This window comes from Megascapheus bottae, chromosome 3 (genome assembly GCF_031878675.1).
Source record: "Megascapheus bottae isolate mThoBot1 chromosome 3, mThoBot2.hap1, whole genome shotgun sequence".
NCBI classification, from domain to species: domain Eukaryota; kingdom Metazoa; phylum Chordata; class Mammalia; order Rodentia; family Geomyidae; genus Megascapheus; species Megascapheus bottae.
The window spans coordinates 71580368-71597360 of NC_143511.1; the positions used below are offsets into that span (position 1 = coordinate 71580368).

Genomic DNA, 16993 nt, shown 5'->3' on the forward strand with positions numbered 1-16993 from the left:
GCCTCTTCTATTTCTTTAAAGAATGACATTGGGATATTGATGGGTATTGTGCTGAATTTGTAGATAGCCCTTGGCAAGATTGTCGTTTTCACGATGTTGATTCTTCCAATCCAGGAGTATGGAAGGTTTTGCCATTTCCTTAGTTTTTCTTTAATTTCCTTTTTCAGGGTTTTAAAGTTTTCATCAGAAAGGTCCTTTGCATTCTTAGTTAAGCTAATTCCTAGGTACTTTATTTTCTTTGGGGCTATTGCAAAAGGAGTTGCTTTCCTGATTGTTGCCTCGTTCCTTTCACTGTTGGTATAGAGGAAGGCAGTTGATTTTTGAGGGTTAATTTTATACCCTGCTAGAGTCTTCTCTGAAGAAGAAATAAAAATGGCCTATACACATGAAGAAATGCTCGACATATCTGTCCATAAAAAAATGCAAATCAAAACAACTCTAAGATTCCACCTCACTCCAGTAAGAATGGCCAGGATCAAGAAAACTAATAACAACAGATGCTGGAGGGGATGTGGCCAGGAGGCATCACTACTACACTGTTGGTGGGGGTGTAAATTTGTTCAATCTCTATGGAAAGCAGTATGGCAGTTCCTCAAAAGACTAAACATAGAGCTCCCCTATAACCCAGCAATTCCACTACTTGGCATTTACCCAATTGTCCAGAAACAAGGACATACTAAATCCACTAGCACAACAGTGTTCATTGAAGCACTATTTACCATAGCAAAGATATGGAACCAACCCAGATGCCCCTCAGTTGATGAGTGGATCAACAATATGTGGTATTTATACACAATGGAATTCTATGCTGCTGTCAGAAAGAACAATATTGCCCCATTTGTAAGGAAATGGAAAGACTTAGAAAAAATCTTATTAAGTGAAGTAAACCAGACTCAAAGGAACATAGGCCCAATAGTCTCCCTCATTTGTCATAATCAGTAGAAACCTTGGGCTCTCCTAGTACAATAGAACAAAGTCTAGAGACATTAGGCCAAATAGTATGACACTAGATGTAAGGACCTCCAAGATAAGGAAACAAAAGCCATATAATGAATGACCGTTGTTTTTAATGTACTATGTTATCTCTCATCTCTTTTGCCAACCTTTGGTTACCTCATATTGTTACAATATTTCACCTCGTTATCTTATATATTTTTTATGTGCTTAATTGGTTATTTGAAATGGATAAGGGGGGAAATCAAGATAAGCGAAGTGAGGGTGGGAGGGAAATGAGGACCATGTCATGAGAAAGAGTATCAATGTTTGTGAAGTTATGCACCTTTTATCTGGTGAATATAATGTAACCCTTCTATTAATCACAATTTAACAAATGCTATTAAAAAAAAAGACTGAACATAGAGCTCCTCTGTGACCCAGCAATTCCACTCCTTGTTATATACCCAATCGTGCAGAAACAAGGCCATACTAAAAGCACAACGATGTTCACTGCAACACTAGTTACCATAGCAAAGATATGAAACCAACCCAGATGCCCCTCAGTAGGTGAATGGATCAACAAGGTATGGTATATATACACAATGGAATTCTGTGCTGCCATCAGAAAGAATGACATTGCCCCATTTGTAAGGAAATGGAAAGACTTGAAAAAAATCATATTAAGTGAAGTAAGCCAGACCCAAAGAAACATAGGCTCAATAGTTTCCCTCATTTATAATAATTAGTACACATCTAGGACTCTTCTAGCAGAGGATTACAATAGCTCAATACCTAGGTACATAATAAGGTCATGTAAGATAAGACTAAATGAAAGTATTTTTAGGATATAGAAACAAGAGGTTTATCTTGTGTGATTGTTCTTAATGTACTATGTTATTTCTCTTCTCTTTTGTTGCCCTTTGGTTAATCTCATATTGTTACTATGTCTGACTTTGTTACCTTGTCTATTGTATATACATTTGTTTATTTGAAATAGGAAAGGGAAGGGGGAAAAGCAAGATGACTGGGAGTGGGGAAAGGGAAATGGGGACAAAAACATAAGAAGGGGTATCAATGTGTGAGAAGTAATGCACCTGCTATCTGGCGAATGTAACTGTAACCCCTCTATACATTATCCCAATAATAAAAAATAAAACAACAAAAAAAGATATCCTGCGCAATGAACCTCATAAAGAATAGCATGTCAGTGCTAGGTAACAAAATTGAGGAGGGCTGGAAAAAGAGTAGATGGAGTAAGAGAGCCGAGGGAGTCAAGTGGGGTGGTTTACACCTATAATCCAAGCTGTTCAGGAGACTGAGATCTGGATCTCAGTTCAAAGTCAGCTACATAGCTCAGGCTAACCTTTAAAGGTTGAGATGCTTTTCTGGCTACTTCTAGTATTCCTTGCCTTATACATTCTCTTCTTAGATTTTATTAGTCATCTCAATATCTCCAATTACATTGCTTTCATTTCTATTTAAGTGTCCCTTACTGAGACACACAAAATATGCATGGTCATGTAGGATTAAACTCATGTAGGAGTTTATGATAATGATATTAGGAAAGTGGAAACATAATCCTACTGTCATGTCCAGAGATGACACCTTTGGGAAGCAATTAGGATGAAAGAAAACCATTAAGATTCAGACTCTATGACAGTATCCAGGTGGCTTCATAAGTAGAAAGGAAAAAAAAATAGACAAACAGACCTAGATAGGCATTATCTCAGTCTCTTGTTATGGTGTATGATACCTTGAGACTCTAGAAGGCAGTCACCTCAGTTGAGAAGATACCATGTGCTCAAACCTCCAAAACTATGAACTTCATAAAAACCTCTTTTGTGTATAAAGTAGCTTGGCCTGGATATTTCCTTATAGTGATAAAAAAAAACTGAGTAATACAGTCTTTGAACCATGATGTTCACACTAGGCTTCCCATAGCTGCTAGAATGTTAGGCATATGCCTCCATGAAGAGGGAATCCAGACTTCTCTGTCCAGGCTAACTTGGTACCCCGGTCCTTCAGATGTGAGCTTCCTGCAGAGCTTGGGATGACAGTCGTGTTTGACTCTATCCAGTTCTGAGTTGAAAAGGCAAGTATGAACTATGCTGCCTGAGCTAGCCTCAAACTACAGTCCTCCCACGTTCAGCCTGCCAAGTTGCTAAGATTACAGGTATGAGCCACTGGCACCTGGATGAGATTAATTTTTATGAGTTTCTTTTTATATTTTGAGCCTGAATGACATTTTGGATTATTTTTAAAGTAGAAGAGATAAGACATTGCTTTTGGATCACTCTGGGTTGAGCACTAAGGAGCAACAGCTCAGCACACTGTGCCATCTACTATGAGTGTGAGATGATGCATGCCTTCCAGTGAGTTAGGGTAGTATAGTAGCTGAGCACTACCATCAGAGCATTAAATATTATAAACAGCAGCATGGATTGTAAATGATGAGTTTCACCAGACAGAAGAGACTCTACAGAGTCCTTCTGTGTTGTAGCCAAAAGGTTGGCAGGTATTTTTAAGTGATGAGAAGCCACTGAGGCTTTTAAGCAGAGCACAGAGGGTCACAAGACACAGCCACAGAGGAAATATGAGAGATCATGACTGTGATCTAGAGAAATGTCTGAGAATGAAATTGGGTTGCATGCTATGAATGTGAGTATAAGAAGGGATGAATTCAAGGACTACTTAGTAAACTCTTTAGGGATTTGTGAAGCCAAGCAATGGAGAAGCGTCCAAATGAGACACATTCACGTTTATTTTTTGAGAAAAAGAGTGGTGGGCTTTCATCAAAAGGTCAGGAACTCTGTATCTCAGGGAATAGAACATTAGTTGCATAAGACATCTGGTATTGTCCTTCTGCCACTGTCTTAAAAGGGATTCTGAAGGGATTTTCTTTCCCTTGTTCCTGCAGCCCTGCACTTGCATTACTAGCCTAAGTGGATCCTCACCAGCTGGCCACGTCCATCATTACAGCCAAGTCTGAGAATTCCTGATTATACTTAGAGCCCGTAGTGCTGCTGACACGAACAGTCATTAGCAGACAGGCCTACTGTAACAACTATGCTTTAAAATGTAAACTGTGGGGTGTTTTCCCGTGTTGTCTAGAAGCAAGTTTTTCCTGCGTGAGACTGGATTAATCATGAGAGAGCTCGTCCACATTCCACTGGTACAGATTCTCACTCTGGTCGTCTTCAGTGCGACTGACAAACTTCCAAAAGGTTGGTCTGGGTGATCTTCTCTCTTTATAATCTTCTTTTGGTCTTAACATTGTGTGTGTGTGTGTGTGTGTGTGTGTGTGTGTGTGTGTGTGTGTTTCAGTACACATTGTATCGTAGATATGGGTTTTACCTGGTGATAGATATAGAGGCAAAATGTAAAAAAATGGGGGAAGGATTAGTATAAGTAGTTGAGGGATAAGCTGTTCTCTGCCAACATTCCCCTCCTAAGTTCTGCAAAACTTACAAAGCTGAGCTATGCTGTTCACACAGACTTCTCTCTTCTAGAACAGATGCTAGTGAGCAGACTGCTAGTTATCAAGGTCTGTTTTGTTTATGTGCATTTTGGACATGAAGGTGGTCTAAATGGATGATGAAAACCTATGAAATCAAGTGTGCCAGTGTAAAACCCACTCCAATTCCAGATATCTGAATGAAAATCATTACCCTTTTTGGTTTCAGTCTTTACCAAACTCTTCACAAATATTTAAGTGCCAAAAATCAGAAATAGAGAAAGACACATACAAGACACCAAATGCAATGAAAGCTTAAAGACAATGAGCTGACAATAACTTTGAGGCTGGAGTTGTGATTTGGCTTAGCAAGAGTGCAGAAGTTTTTTTTCAGAGCCTCTGGAATGTACCGGAAATAACACCACCTCAGGGGAAAGGAAAGCAACTTAAGAAACTGACAAACACCTGTTGCAACAGTAAGGAGAATGTCCATAGCGATATGGTTTCTGGCTATGGTATTACAAAACTGATGTGTGTCAAGTCAGAAGAGTGGAAAGTACGTGATTTGTAAAATGACTGAGGGCTTCACTGAAATCTTTTTAAATGAAGTCATGAGAAAGCTGAATGATGTCATTTAGTGAGTTTCATATGAAATGTATCACAATGGAGTGAAATGGGTTTGGTATTATAGGGCACATCCAGATCAATTATTTTTCCTTATATTACCTCAGAGAACTACCAAGAAGTTTGTATAGGGTAGTGAGCAAAGGTAATGTTTGTAAGTAGATGGGAAATGTATCATTAGATTTGGTGACGTTAATTTCTGAGTCATAACATCAAAGTTCATATGCAAATAAAGTGTGCCTTTCTCCCAATCTCATTATAGACTTTGCTTTGTGTTTCTCATTTTACTGGAGCAGAAGGCTATCCTCATATGTATTAAAACACGCTCTAACAGATACTTCTGATAAAAGAGAATTAGAGCTTTTCCAACAGCTAATAATAACCCAAAAGACTTACCATTAGTTTCCGATTATTGTAATACTTCCTGATCACGCAGCGAATATCCGCTAAGTCTCATCTGTGTTTTTCGAGACCATCTCCATATATGAAAGTGCCATGGGTAAAAACTAAAAGTAACTAAAATTCAGTCTGCTAAGGAGCAAAACAATAGATTTTGATAGTCCAAATGAAAATTCAGTGCATGAAATACACAAAAAGTCCCAAATGGCCTAGAAACAATCCCAATTTGTGTTCTAGAAAGAAGTGATTTTCAGTGTCTAAATTTTATAATAATCCTAACTGAAATGCAATGCTGTCTGCATTCTGAAAGTTTCAGAATACTATGTCATTAAGATAAAAATGTCAGATTATTAAATCAACTTTTTTTTTTTTTGCCAGTTCTGGGCTTGAGTTCAGGGCCTGAGCACTGTCCTTGGACCTTCTCAAGGCTAGAGCTCTACCACTTGAGCCTCAGCACCACTTCCAGCTTTTTTTCTATGTATGTGGTACCGAGGAATCGAACCTGGGTCTTCATGCATGTTAGGCAAGCACTTTAACCACTAGGACAAACTCCCGGCCCCTCAACTTTGTTTCTTATCATTTATTTGCTGCCATAATTAGGGTTTAGAATTTAAAATTTGTTTCTCAGGGGCAGGGAGTTTGGCCTAGTGATAGAGTGCTTGCCTAGCATGCACGAAGACCCGGGCTCAACTCCTCGGTACCACATACATAGCAAAAAGCTGGAAGTGGTGCTGAGGCTCAAGTGGTAGAGCTCTAGCCTTGAGAAAGTCCAAGGACAGCGCTCAGCCCCTGAGCTCAAGCCCAGGACTGGCAAAAAAAATTGTTTCTCAATCTGCTTTGTTTACTGTGAAATCTAAATCAGTATGGGTTTAACATTAACCTTAATCTGAAACACCATGCGTAGAAGAACAATTAATGATTTAATAAATAGAACAGTCTTGGAAGTAAATAACATCATGAAAACCATCTAAAATGTTAAGCATTGAAGTGTTTGGAATATGATGGTAGAAAAGAATCGTGTGGATACTGTCAAAATAACTGAATTCTCTATCTAAATTCTCATAGTCATTTCTGTTTGCCAGAAAGGTAAAAACAAGAAGAGTTTGTTAGATGACTTCTTTTATAGAATTAGTAGTTTATTGGCTCTCTTTTAACTGAGGTAAAGACAATGAGGAAACTCAACATCTTTCTGGATCATTTCAACTAGTGAGACTTTTAATAATGCGTGCCTTTCATAATCACAAGAAGGATACTTTTACAGACTGTCATGTATGAAAATAGACAGAGCTTTGTTGGATATATGCCTCAACTATACACTTTTAACATTTACTGCTGAATCAGGCATATGGCAGGATATTAAATTCTACAGAACACTGGAGTTCATGCAACTGAATTTGTATAATATGCAAAATGATCTCCTGTCAGGATCCCACTCCCCAAATGACCCCATTTATTACCTTATATAGAATACACTGAGCCCATGTGATTTATCTTTAGATATATTTGAGTAACCCTCCCTTTTAAATCATATGTACCCAGGGGTAGAATTCACAGATTTGACATATGACTGAGTCAGTACAGGACACAGCTGCCAGCGAAATAAATCCAGGACAACAAGTTCTGGATGAACGTTTTTGTAAGAATATGTGTTGTAAGAGTTACTCATTGTGTGTTTTGGGAAACACAGTTGCGTTGAGTATTACTAATCTTAAAGAGAAGAAATGTTAGGATTTCTTTCATCTCTACATTATTTCCTATGATGAGGTGAATAACTCCCCAGTGAAACAGGATTTGAGGTTATTGGGGGAGAGTGAGTGTCCATGAGGGAACTGGAAGTAGGGAGTCCATTTAGGGAAGATGACAAGGATTTCCCGGCCTAATGGAAAATCCAGTGAGGGCCAGGGGTAGAAACTTTATAGTGATCCTGTCCTAGACAGTGGGTTCCCTTTCTCCTATTAAGTTATATGTATATAATGGTAGCAAGGACAAATAGATTTATTCAGGATTTGTGTTTTCCCAGGTTAGTACAGCTATTAAGGCCAAGAAGACAAACAGGCTGTGCTTATATAGCAAAACACTGAAGTAGAGGTTGAATAGCAGAACAAGGAGCAAGGACATTTAACACTTAGAAGGCTACGTTTAGATCAAGTTTCCTTTTCTCACTCCCAGTACCTTTTTGATGTTCTTTTGGGAAAGCATATAGATTCTGTAAGCAGTTTCCTCTTAAAATGAGCATCATACCATACTATAATGCCGCACCTTGCTAAGGATTGTTGGTAACTAATAACTACCACTGGATAATGTGTAAGCCTGTTTTACATGGACCTTTATGAAACCATGGATTAACCCCACCAAAGGCAATTTCAGAAATCCTCACAGGCTGGGCCGAACTGCCTGTGCCTAATGCCGTCACCAGAAGGGGAAGCCAAGAATGTGTTCTTTTGAAAACACTTTAAATGGCATTAATATTATTATCAAGAAACCTTATGTTATAATAACATAATAATAAAAATAACACTTCATAATTTCTCCTAAGATATGTCAACATTGAAAATTCTCTGGGGAATCTAACCCAAGACTAACATCTTTCTCATACTGAAAAAAAAAAACACAAAAAACTGCACTGGTGGATCATACTTTGAGTAGTCTAGCTACTCAAGGCTGAGATAAGAGTTCATATTTCAAGATGAAAGTTCAAAGCCAGCTTGGGAAGACTCTTATTTCCAATTAACCAGCAGAAAAGTTGGACATAGAGGTGTAGCTTAAATGATATAGTGCCAGGCTTGAGCAAAAAAAGCTAAGGGACAGCACCCAGGCTTCAAGTCAAGCTCGCACACACACACACACACACACACACACACACACACACACACACACACGCACACACACACACACACACACAATTCATGATGTCAAAAAACATGAATATTTTCCAAGGTCTCAGCTCTACTTTATAAATCAGAAATGAGCAAAATACACTGCCTTTTTTTGCCATGGCTATTAGCAGTTTTTCAATCCAAATCTGGTAATGTCAAGGAAGTTTATTGTGTCCAAGTCATCTGGCAGCTGGCATTCCAGTTCAAGTCTCCCTAGGTCTACAAAAGTGTTCATTTTCATGTTTGTTCCCCATGTTGTCCTCGGAGTTAGAGGGGGCCCTGCTGTGATAAAAGTTCAGTAGCAGAAAATGAAAGGACCTCCAGGATATGGAAACAAGAGCCATAAATGTGTGATTGTTGTTCTTAATGTACTATGTTATTTCTCATCTCTTTTGTTGTCCCTTGGTTATTTCATATTGTTACAGTATCTTACATTGCTATCTGATATATTGTATATGCATTTATTTATTTATTGGAAATTGGAAAGGGAAGTGGAGAAAACAAGATGAGTGGAAGAAAACAAAATGAGGGCAGGGAAATGGAGACAAAAAGATGAGAAGGGGTATCAATGTATGTGAAGTAATGCACCTTCTATCTGGTGAATATAACTGTAATCTTTCTATTAATTACAATTAAAAAAAGAAGGAAGCCACATTAGAATGTTAAAAACAACCTTTATGTGTAAGATACCAATCACTTTTAGGGCAAGAAGGACTCTGTGGAGTGATTCCCCACACTTTACCAGCTTTTTTCATGAATAGTAATTCTTTTATTCTCCTGATTGCCAGAATATACCTTAATCTCTAGTTAAAAAATACTGGGTGGTTTTATTTTTGTATTATATTTGTATCTTCAGCTATTATCTTCTCAGTGGATTTTATTGTTCTATGTTATTGTAAACAATTAAAAAATATGACACTTCAAAATAAAAGTTCAGTAGCAGAACATCTACAAATACCACTAAATGCAACTATAGGATTGTGTCAGGAAAAATTTGACAGCAAGTTGGAATATTTTCAGAATATAGGCAAAGCAGATTTAACTCATATTCTTCCTGTAAAAAATAATAATGGTATAATAGTAATGGTTACCTGTGGGTAAGCACTATGGCAAAGTACAATCTATTAAATCAACATGAACCCTGAAGTTCACTCTATTGCTTTATACTCATATGATATTTACGTAAGTTATTTAACTACGTTTTTGTTCTTGTTTTGTGCCTATCCTGGAGCTTGAATTTAGGGCTTGGGTGCTGAGCTTTTTTTTTTGTCTCAAAGCTAGTATTCTACCACTAGAGCTGCAGCTCTACTTCTAGATTTTTGGTGGCCAACTGTAGATAAGATTCTCACAGACTTTCCTGCTTCTGGGCTAACTTCAAATCAAAATTCTCAGATCTCAGCCTTCTAAGTAGCTAGGTTTATAGAAATAAGCCACCAGCCAGACCTGGGGCTTGTACTCAGGGCCTAAGCACTTTCCTTGGGCTTTCTAAAGGCTAGCACTCTGCCACTTGAGCCACAGAACCACTTCCAGCTTTTTTCTATGTATGTGGTATCGAGGAATAGAACTCGGATCTTCGTGCATGTTAGGCAAGCACTCTACCACTAAGCCAAAATCCTGGCCCATGTTTATTATTTTTTTAAATAAAAGTCATACATGGTACTTAAGATTGATTTTGAAAGCCAAATGTGATGATACATGCCTGCAATTCCAAGTATTCGAGAGGTAAAAACAGGGGTATTGTGAGACAGAGGCTAGTCAGAAGTAGCAAGCTCTTATCTCAAAAAGAAAAAAAATAAAACAGAACACATGAAAGGATTGATTGTGTAGCTCAAATAAGACAGTACTTGCTTAGCAGGCCCAAGGTCCTGGATTCAATTCCTAATATTATGGAGGGGGGGATATTTTGAAAATATACACACAAATTTAAAACAAAAATGCATTATTATACATATCCTTCAGAGAAGTGGGATAATAATATTGTTTTTATGATTCTGTTTTCTGCAATTTGTACCTAATATATAAGCAGAAGCACATTCTTTAGTTAATTTTAATTTATAAATTAAACTTTCCTTAAAACATTAACTGCAGTATTTGTATAATGCCGTTAGGTAATAGTATACTGATTTATATGAAATGCCTACCTCTCTGAGAAAAAAATGACGACTCCGATTTCCTACACTTGATTTTTGCAGTATAAATACTCCAAACTATAAAGTATAGCCAAAGTCAGGCTACCAACAAATACTGAAGACTCAGAAGTAGCTCCTGTAGACCATCTTTTATGTACTGTGCTACTATACATATGCATCTGATGAAAATTACCTTGAGAACATAGATAATAGCAGACTATAGTTAAATAGGAATTGATACATTCTGAGTATTATTAGTTGTAGTTTTTGTTTTTATTTTATAGTGCTGGGGCTTGAACCCCGGCCCTTGAACAGGCAAGGCAAACCCTTCTGCCATACCTCAGCTTTCTTATTTTTATTTTGTTTGTGAGGAAGGGTCTTGCTGTTTGCTTTGCTGACCTCAACCTTGTGACCACGCTGTCTCTGAGCAACTGAGTTTACAGACATGCCACCACACCTGGCTTAGTTTTTATGATAACACAGATAATAATACATTTATTTAATTTAGTTTTCATAGAACCTATATTTAATTATCTCACAGAATTTATGAAAAAAATGAACAACTGTCTCTTGCAGGTCAGTACAAGGCAGCTCCAGCTGCCTCCTCTTCTTTTTATTACAACCAGTACAATTAATCCGTTCTGTGAAAGTCATTTGTGTGCTCTACAATATGTGAGATTATTTATTTGGCATAGATTCTAATGGAAGATATTAATAGCAAATTTGAATGGAACCCACAGACCACGTACAATAACACAATCTACATTCTGTCTCTAAATGATAGAATCAATTAATATATAGTGCTTCATGCTTGAAAGCACCTGACAAGGGCTCACTCTGGAAGTCTTTTCTACCTGAGTATACCTGATCTATTATGAACAATCATGGATTAGTCTCTTGTCATATAGGAAATAGAGTGGCAGTGTTAAGTGTCTGCAAGGTTTAGTGTCAAACGACAGCCTGGAGTTGCATGGTGATATCTAGCAACTAAGCATGTGGTATGGTAATAGGTAATATCTGGCCACCTGCCCATCAATGATGGCCTTTTGTTTTCATAACTTTAGAGACTTGGTGTGGAGTCCACAGTGCCAGTTACTTTTTCTGCCTTTTTAATAGGCAAGTTGAAGGATCAGGCCCTAAACCTAGTGACCAATACCAAACACAGGATCTGATAGTTTAGAGATGTAAGCTAGTGCCTTTCTTAAAGAACTCAGGGTCTATGTCAATACACTGGCTGTTATCTCTTGTCTTTCTTGTACATATAAATCAAAGGACTTATTTATGTCTGACACACCTACTGCAGGGACTGCATTACAAGCCTCTTGAGTTTATCAAAGGCTTGATTGCATTGCCCATCCCATTAAGATAAATCAGTCACTTGTCCATGTAGCCTGTCATACAAAGATGTTGCAAGGAATCACAATTTTGGAATGTGAATACAGCAAAAACATCTCTTACACTGGAATCCTCACAATTGCTTCCTAATTTTGGGGGGGAGGGAAGAACTAGCTTACAAATGGCCAGTTTTCTTTCAGAGGTAATGAGAAGGGTATACTGTCCTTGGTAGATTATCAAACCAAGTATTTTCTTTGGAGACCTGATAGCCCGCTTCAGCCAAAAAAGGAAAATCTGAGCCCTCCTTAGAAGGGCTTGCAATCAATACATCATTTATATATTGTAACAAGGTTCCTTTTTTTCCCCCAGTCTTAGTGCTCTAAAGCCTTGCTCAGGATTTTTCTGAAATCACAAAGATTTTTTAGTAAGTCTCTGGGTCTTCTTATTTGATGATAAATAGCTCTTGGGACTCTGGCGTTCAGTGGGATACAAAAGAAAATGACCTGTGTGTCCAGAGCTATATAGTACTCACTATCCCTAGAGAAATTAGCTCATAAACTATAGGAATAGGAACTATGAGATTCATATCATGTACAAACTTATTTACTTGCCTTAGATCACATACAAACTTTTATTCTTAGTGTGTATTAACTGAACAAACACACACACACACACACACACACACACACACACACACCATTATACTTAGTCTGATTGACCTCTTTCTCTTTTATGAGGAACCAACGGAATCTTTTCCACAGTAGCTTCACCGTTCCTCCCTCTACCCCGCACTGTCCATTTCCAATCTCTCCTAAGTTCTTAGCAACATTAATTAATTTTCTTCGTAGCCATTCTACTGGGAGTGAAGTGGTATCTGTGGTTTTGATTTGCATTTCCTTACTGATGTATGATGCTGAACTTTTCATTTATATGCCATTTTTGGAAAAATGCCTATTTGGGGTTTTTGCTCTTTATTTTAAATTTTGGAATTTTGACTATTTATCCTTTTACGATCGAGTCTCTTTGTAGTCCTCTCATAAATTCTCAGTGAATCTGATGAAGCTTAAGCTCAGTATCTCATTTGCAAGAACCCCTCCTAAGATCTCAGTGGGCTCTATCAGTGTGTTCATATGAACATACCAGTTTTATAGGCATTAAGAAAAAGTGGTTTAGGGCCGGGAGTTTGGCCTAGTGGTTAAAGTGCTTGCCTAGCATGCATGAAGACCCGGGTTCGATTCCTCAGTACCATATATAGAAAAAAGCCGGAAGTAGTGCTGAAGTTCAAGTGGTAGAGCTCTAGCCTTGAGAAAGTCCAAGGACAGTGCTCAGGCCCTGGGCTCAAGCCCAGGACTGGCAAAAAAAAAAAGAAAGAAAAAGTGGTTTAAACAGCAGCTGTTCCATTCTGGCTTCTTTCCAACTCATTTATATTCATACTAATTAGTATTGAGGTGGATATAGAAATCTTTATTTCTTTAAAGAAGCACTTAAATTATATAACATTAGGCACCACAAGATCGTGATCTACTCCTATTTATATATAAGAAAGTCTAAACCTTTATTTCCTGAAAGCTTCTCTTTGGATTATCAAATAACTCATATGGAAGTAGGGACATATGTAGTACTCTACACAAATCTTTCCTTTTGGAAATTTTTTGCTCTGGGGAAATACAACTCTCAGCTATGCAGTGGCTACTGGATGCTTAAGAAGGGTTAACAAACAACATTCTGGAATGTTCTCTGATGTCTCCTCTCCTTTCAGCACCGGTTATTACCACCCCACTGGAAACAGTGGATGCCTTAGTTGAAGAAGTAGCTACTTTCATGTGTGCAGTGGAATCCTATCCTCAGCCTGAAATTTCCTGGACCAGAAATAAAATCCTCATTAAGTAAGTATTGCTCCCTGGCTTGTTATCTTTGACGTACTGTAACAGCAGCTTTCCAGTATACTAAAGCTCAGCTTCCAAAATATGTAAATGTAATTTTCTTCATTCCATAACTGTAAGATCTGAAGTTCAGTAAGAGAATTCCCCGAAGAAAAACAGTGATTTACACAACATGAAGACAATGTTGCCATATTAGAGCCTACAAGACTCTTCACAGTAACTATAAGATACCAGGCTACCCACATAGGGCTCCAAGCACATGTTCCAGGACACTCCAAGTATATAGGGACCAGCCTCATCTCTCCCACCTCCAGTATGCTACAACAATGACGCCAGATGCTGCTTGCTCATGCTTGTAATCCTAGCTACTCAAGAGGCTGAGATATGAGGATCGTGGTTGAAAACAGCCTGTGAAGGAAACTCGGTAAGACTCTTATCCTTAATTAATCTCTAAAAAGCCTGAAGGAGAATTATGGTTTTATGGTTTAAGTAGTAGAGCATTAGCCTTTAGCAAAAAAAAAAATCTGTGCCATAGTCCTGAGTTCAAGCCCCATGACCAGCAGGTACACACACACACGCACACACACACACAGCTTGTTTTCTAGAAATCTAATCTATTAGCATCAATTTTCACTCCCTACACAGAATGAGACATACTCTCAAACATGAAATTCCCATTCTACAGCTAAACTCCTACCTCTTTCTCACTACAATAATTATCTGATCAAGAAATACTTTTTAAAAAAATCTGTAACAAAAGCTGATGAGGTGGCTCATGCCTTGTAATCCTAGCTACTCAGGTTCAAAGTCAGTGGGAGCACAAAAGAATCTGAAACTCTTATCTCCAATTAACCTCTAGAAAATGAGAAGTGGGGCCTGGCTCAAGGGTAGGGTGGTAGCCTTGAGCTGAAGAGCTCAAGGACAGTGCTCAGACTGAGATCAAGCCCCATGACCCACGCAAAAAAAATCTGTAACAAAGGAATGTAACTGCAACCCCTCTATATATTATTCTGACAATAAAATACAATTTTAAAAAATCTGTAACAAAATGAACCACAGACATGTTAGCTGGCAATGTAGCTTGCATTAGTACTTTTAGGTTACTATGGAAAAAATATCCTAGATAAAGTGACCTATAAATATAATAAAACTAGGGCCGGGTACACAGACTAGTAGTAGAATGCTTGCCCAGCATGTATGAAACCCTGGGTTTGATTCCTTGGTACCACATACTCAGAAAAAGCTGGAAGTGGTGCTGTGGTTCAAATAGCAGAGGGCTAACCTTGAGCAAAAAGTGTAAAAGTGTCCAAGGCCCCGAGTTCAAGCCCCAGGACTGTCCAAAAATAAACAAATGAATAATAAAATAATAAATAAAATAATAAAACTATTTCTCATGATTCTGGAAGCCAACAAGTCCCAAGTTCAACAAGTCAGCAGACTGAGTCTCTGGTGAGAGGCTGTTTCTTAGTTTAGAGTTGGCCATTATGTCTTCGCATGAGGCCAGAGATGAGTGAATGCTGCCCAGGCTCCTTCACAGAGACATTACTCTACACTGCTTATGACCCAATCATGTTCTTAAGCCCAAACCCTCAAGTACTGTCATATTTGCAGGAGCAAATATTTCCCCAGAGCATAAACCTTCAGTACCAAGTACTTAAACTGGCATCAAGACCAGGGTCCTTGAGCTTGGATGTGAAAAAATTCTCTTTATTTTCCATGACCTCTAATTGAAATTTCATGTTACTTTCTATGATACTAATTCTAATTAGAGAATTGACCCTGTGCTTTGAGAAACTCTAAGCATTTTATCAACAAAGCTGTCCCAGAAGTTCTGGTACAGGAAGAATCAGCTGAGCAAATTAAAATATTTGAAATAGTTTTTAGCAGCTTTTAGTTAAGCTCTCTGTTTAGGAATTCCCAAGCAAGCATTCCTTTCTTGTTTGCTTGCTTTTAACATCCATATTTGCATCAACAGTCAATTCACATTAATTTAGGTATTGTCTAAAATAATTTAATTTTTTTCCTACTATGCTGCTCACTTCCTTCTGATTCCTCAGTAACAGAATCATTACCACACATATTTTATTGACAATCTCTTTAAGAAGTACAAGCATTTGGTATTTTACTCCTTGAAATTCTCCCAGTTCTACCTATTTCCTGATTACAAAGCCATATCTCCACATTTATGTGCTTGCGGTAGCAGTAAGATACCAAAAATCTATGTTTATTTCCTGTTGCTGCAATAACAAATGAACACAAACTTTGTGACTTAGTGCAAATATAATATCTTAAGAGTTCTGAAGGCTGTGAATATAAAATAATTTCACTAGGTCAAAATCGAAATCAAAAGTACTGGCAGAGCTGACTTCCCTCTGAAAGCTCTAGGGGAGAATTCAATTTCATTCCTTGTCGGACTTCTAGAAACCCATCTATATCCGTTGTCCCCCTCTTCCATTATAAAGCTAGCAACTGTGTCTGATCCTTGCCTCCATTTCAACACCTCTGTTCCTCCTCTCTCTGCCCTCTTTTAAAGAGTCTTATTATTCCATTATATGTATGTAGACAAATGGATTCAGAATAGCCACTTTGCAGTTTCTAATGTATAAAATCCCTCCTTGTCATGGAAAGGAATATGTTCACAGATTGTAGTTCTAAAGACACGAGTCTTTGAGCATTGTCATTCTTTTTAACACACACCTCTCTTACAAAGAATTCTTAACTTGGTAACTTTTAAACAACTACAACAACAAAAAGTTTATTTTTATCTTGATGATTTGCTTCAAATTTCTTATTATTGCCCTAATTAGCTTCTCATTGGAAAGTTGGCATGCAGTTAATTAGATTTTGTGTGTGTGTGTGTGTGTGTGTGTGTGTGTGTGTGTGTGTGTGTGTGCTTTACAAATAAGGCATGCATTTTTATAATATGAAGCTGTTTTGCTTCCTGATATCTCAGTAACCAGACTCTGCTTGGCACTTGTCAGAAACTCATTTATTAGTTTAATGAGAGAATGAACATTCAAATAACAGCTGCTCCTATAAATAATGTACTTCTTTCTCATCACATACATACACCCATGGTCATTATCAAGCTGCTTCCTCCCAGTAATTACAGGAGAAGAGGTGGTTCTGATATCTTGCAATAGCCACATCCTTCCAGAGCATTTATGCAGGACGTGGTTATGCTTTGATAATTAGAGTCCAGACACAACATAGTTTTTTGTTACTGTGCCAAGTAGGGCTGTTTTTCTTTTTTTGTTGTTGTTTTTAATTATTCAGAACTCATTCAAGTGTCTTCTCACTCTTTTTTTTTTCTGTCATTGAGTCAGTCAAAGCCAAACAGTCATGATGATGCCCTTA

At 37.8% G+C, this 16993-nt stretch overlaps 1 protein-coding gene across 6 annotated transcripts in view; it reads left to right on the forward strand.

Moving 5' to 3' along the window:
• Positions 1-4081: 4081 nt before the first annotated feature.
• Musk (muscle associated receptor tyrosine kinase) overlaps positions 4082-16993 on the forward strand; it is a 101451-nt gene continuing 88539 nt past the window's right edge. For all 6 annotated transcript variants that reach the window (XM_090329174.1, XM_090329172.1, XM_090329176.1 and 3 more), the window contains exons 1-2: positions 4082-4160; positions 13513-13639. In XM_090329174.1, coding sequence (XP_090185300.1) covers positions 4082-4160; positions 13513-13639 — 206 coding nt within the window. The remainder of the gene's footprint in view (positions 4161-13512; positions 13640-16993) is intronic.